This window comes from Salvelinus fontinalis, chromosome 23 (genome assembly GCF_029448725.1).
Source record: "Salvelinus fontinalis isolate EN_2023a chromosome 23, ASM2944872v1, whole genome shotgun sequence".
NCBI classification, from domain to species: domain Eukaryota; kingdom Metazoa; phylum Chordata; class Actinopteri; order Salmoniformes; family Salmonidae; genus Salvelinus; species Salvelinus fontinalis.
Genome location: NC_074687.1, coordinates 42750143 through 42754757, shown reverse-complemented (window position 1 = coordinate 42754757; position 4615 = coordinate 42750143). Strand labels below are relative to the sequence as shown.

General features: G+C 44.1%; 1 protein-coding gene across 2 annotated transcripts; it reads right to left on the bottom strand.

Moving 5' to 3' along the window:
• Positions 1–1970: 1970 nt before the first annotated feature.
• LOC129821369 (small membrane A-kinase anchor protein-like) lies at positions 1971–4337 on the bottom strand. Of its 2 annotated transcripts, none has more exons than XM_055878980.1 (2): positions 3763–4337; positions 1971–2448 (listed from the first exon to the last, which is right to left on the bottom strand). In XM_055878980.1, exon 2 carries the CDS (start codon positions 2248–2250, stop codon positions 1981–1983), a length of 270 nt encoding a protein of 89 aa, XP_055734955.1. In that variant the 5' UTR covers positions 2251–2448; positions 3763–4337; the 3' UTR covers positions 1971–1980. The 2 variants fall into 2 exon arrangements, with proteins under 2 accessions (XP_055734955.1, XP_055734956.1); XM_055878981.1 differs by having other exon boundaries at positions 1971–2273.
• Between the last annotated feature and the right edge of the window lie 278 nt (positions 4338–4615).

Here is a 4615-nt window from a genome sequence, read left to right as displayed (position 1 = left end):
TAATTAGTAAAGAACTCCCGTCACCTGGTTGTCCGGGTCTTAACTGAAAGGGGAAAAAACTAAAACCAGCAGACACTCGGCCCTCCACGGAATGAATTTGACACCCCAGGTCTAAACTCTCCACCGTCCAGTTCTTAGATTTAGGAATACAGTATGGGAAAGAAAATTGTCACCGCTAAGCTTCTCAATTTGTTTACATAATTGAATGGGTTCAAGAGATCCATCTTTCAAACCAGATTAGTGCAAATGTCGTTATATATTTGTTGCTTTTAACTGTAACGGATTTTCGGGTGTAACATTTGAAGCACACCACTACCATTTTCTTTACTGAGCATACCTAATGGCTTAGCAGCCGAATCCTACTTGAGATACACACGTGAAATAATGTCTACTTGTTCTTTGTGGTGTATACACAATAGCACCCTGATTTAATGCTCTGTGAAATGTACATGTTGCCCAGCCTTGACTAATCCGCCAGCTTCTTGAACATCAGTTGTGGTATGGTAGGAACTGACCTGCCATGACTGACTAAAACCCACTGATATGATCTTATAAACGCCATAAGAAAGGCCATAAAATGTTTTGTGCTTGTATTACCATTCATTAAGGACTTTCACAGTTGTTCTCCTTTTCCAAACAACTCAACTCTCCATTATGCGTATGTGTGTCTGGCCTGTTAAAATAGCATCATACTATTTTAAGAAGCCATTTGCTCTCAATAAAAATACCATGGCCTTTGAGAGTTGCATATTTGTGCTGTAAATTCTATGGGGCGGATGGCAGTAGTTCCTCATTATGTAGAATACAGTATGTTTAAAACCAGGGTGCTTGGCCCAAGACATTTTGGCAAAAGCAAAATGTATTTGTGAACCCAGAACTCGTTTTGTGTACAAAAGCCAAGTCCCAGTAAAAGTGTGTCAATCCATCCTAGTGTCCTGATTTCCTCAAGGCATGGGGGACTTAGCCAGCCCTCAGGGATGTCCTATTGTCAATGGCATTCAAATTCAAATTCATAGAATGGGAGGATGCTGAACCTCTGTAAAACATTCCTAAACATAGCCGCAGGAAGTAGGGGTGCTGAGGGTGCTGCAGCACCCCCTGATAAATCGAGAAAAAAACATTAGTGAACTTTGCCTTTATTACTCCTGTATGAGTGGAGAAAAATACTCATCAGCACCCCCAACCCAAAACATCTTCCCACGGCCATGTTCGTAGAGCATCATTTCGTCAAAGTGACCGTTGTCAGGTCCTTGGTTGCTGCAGCTCGTCGTCGGACATGCTTAATGGGTAGGTGGGCAGGATGAATAATGAGCTCTCCTTTGTTGGTCGACCACAGGCCCCCTGGGATGCCATTATCCAAGAACCCTGAACTGGGAGCTTCTGTCTGGGCAGACAGATGGAGAGGGAGGCATGTACCTGCTGACTCCAGCAAAAAATCTCAAGTGAAAAACATTGGCCATTTGAGGTGCTAATGAATAACTTCCTACATCGGACCTGCTATTTGACCGCAAGATGGCATGCGTCAAGCGGAAACGATAGATATTCACCGAAAGGCAGAACCGGTCATTTTCAAAGCAGGATTCAATGATACTCTTCTGCTTTATCCGCTCCCAACACAAAGATATCACACACACCAGATCGGAACTCTCATCATCTAGCTAACGATGGAGACAAGCACATGGTCAGGATTGAAAATGAGAGGATTAACCAAGGTCTTTGTCCATGTATGAATTAAACAGAAAAATGGCTTTGGACCATAGAATGGCATCAACATCTTGCATCAGCTAGTAGATCTTCGTAGTGTATTGTTTCAACCTGAATGAGAGTGATGTCTGTCTGTCTTGTCTGTCTGTCTGTCTGTTGGGCATCCAGTAGTCCTTTTTTCCCCAGAGGTTCAAGGTGAATCACATAACAGAAATAGCACTCTCTGGCAATGCCCCCCCCCCCCCCCCCCCCCCCCCCCCCCTCCCTCTCTCCCCCTCATGGCACATCACACTCAATGTAGGGGATGTCAATGTAGCGGCTGTCCACCGCCAACCACTGCTGCACGGCCCGGGCCACTATCTCCTCCGACAGCCTCTGGGCATACTCCAGCAGAATGGGGTCCACCCGGGCAGAGTCGTCCGCGGACCCCGTCTCATAGTGTACCAGCAGCGCGTTCTCGCCCTGCCACTTCCCAGGATTGCCGTCCGTCTTCACCGAGTTGGCGTACTGGATCGGATCGCTCTTCTTGGATTTGACGCATCCCATTATATAAATAATGGAGCATTGATCTCAGAGAGGAGGGGAGAGAGAAGGTGGTTAAGGAGGAATGTGTCGGAGGGGGGCTTGGCCCCTGGTTAAGAAGCGACGGCTAGGAAGCCGATTCTTGTCTGAACTGAGCTGCGCTGAAATAGTCCAGACAGTCAGCCATGCTCTTATGCTGCCCTACTTATATCTTCCCCTGTGCTGTAGGGAGAGAGAAGAGGGAAAGGATTTCAGTGATTTATTTTCCATCATAATCTGCCTAAAATGACCAAATGGCAGAGGAAAGAATTGAGAGGCCTACTATTTAGACAGTGACTTAGCATCATTACCCCTGTTACCACACAGCAGCAAAATAGAGGAAAACACTAATACAAAGTTGTTCTGACTCGTGGTGGCTTTAATGCACCTTGGCTTACATAGATTTTATGTTCATCAAACCATTCAGTGACCACTCGTGCCCTGTGGATGGGGGCATTGTCATCCTATGGGGGCATAACCACAGTAGCCAAAATAATGGCCTGCCTAGAATTGGTATACATGACCCTAAGCATTATGGGATGTGAATTTCTTAATTAACTCAGGAACCACACCTTTGTGGCAGCACTTGCTTTCAATGCACTTTGTATCCCTAATTGATGTAAGTGTTTCCATGGCAGTTACCTGTATCTACTAGCACACAAAGCCTAGACTAAGCAGTTGTAGTGACCTTTGGGGAAAAGGTGAGTCTATGACAGCTGCTATTTGGGCTTACAGTAGTTATTTTGAACATCATTTGTATGTATTACCCATGACCTTGTTGTTTGTATCCTCAGTCTTTTCAGTCTTCATAAATAGACCACGTGACTCTAGGTTGAACCGCACAAAGCACTGGTGTTATTTGGTTTAGTCTCCATCTGTCCTGGTGTGTGTTGCCTCAGTCCTGCCTGATCCAGACTCACAGCGGCGGGCGTGTGATTATTTATACTAGACAGAGCAGCACACTACTATATCATCCTGTTCTCTCACATAGGAGCTTGTTACTGAAGCTGCAACATGATGCCATTGTAGCTTATGCTTTTTGACAGAGGCTACTGCTTATCTAACTACAGTGTTGAGCCATCAAACGTCAACCAGATTTCTGTTACATATACACATCATTTCACATTGTGGGAAAATAGGATATTGTCTGTTACATATAAGCATGTCACTCTAGCCCTGATATCATGGGAAGCGACCCTTGAAACCCCCCCACCCACCTTTAACTATAACCCACCTTTGTTGAATTAATAAAGGCATATATGGAAGAATGTCACTATTCAAATGTGAACATAAAAGGTCCAGGAGAAATACTAGCCCGGGTGGAGGAAGGGCGAAATGGTTGTCAAGCGTTGGAAATAGGCTTCTGATAATTCCTACATGAGCGTATTTCTGTTCAATATACCATATGTTTAGAGGTAGCGTCTAGTCCATTTCATACACAATTATCAGAAAAATATGTACATAGAATATTGCTGAAGCGTGGGATAGGTAGCCTACCTTCAAGAAGACTCTTGGAAAAGTAGGACTGGATGTGTTTCCGTCCATGAATATCAAATTCATCCAGTAGGAAAACACATCGTTTTCTCTTGAACGACACGTTTCAATAAAGAAGTCTCATACATCCACACGATTTGTGAACCGAAAACACCAAACGTGCCGCCTCTCGGGCTGTGTCTACTCCGTCTCCTTATCAAACCGCCGAATATGCGTCCAAGATTTGAACATGAAACTTGGAAGGCAGCGAACACATTGGTCAGGTTTCTCTCTCAGCACGAAATGTCCACGAAGTTACCAAACTGGGCATTCAATGTTCCACCATACCACATTGTGCAGTAATCCAACTAAATACAAACATCGATTTAATTAAACTCTCAAATCCTGGAATAGTCGGACATGGAGGACTATACCTTCTTCTTGACATCATTCTACTGGAGATTTTACATAAATCATCGTTGAAAGTGTTGCCTGTTTGACTCAACGTTCTGAAGGCAGTTGTAGGACATATTTTTTAATATGTATTTAACAGCAGTTAGTAAACTGCAGAACGGGTTGTGGAGATAAATTGTGCGCGTTCACACAGGCTACTGTTACTTGTAGAACATCACCCTCTTGTGGCGCATGGTGGCTCCACGCTTCACTCCTCAGTGACTATTGAAATGTTTAAAGTAAGGAATATAGTCAGTTGTTTCTATAATGCGATCTATCTATAGATTATATTCCTGTCTCTTGCCTTTGATGGAAGTGTACCCACGTTTAGCTTCCTTGTATCAAAGTTTTCTAAGGCTACTAATGCGTCTGCCGAGAGGTCTGGATCATTATGGCACGAGGTATATTAGCGAGCTTTCCCAAT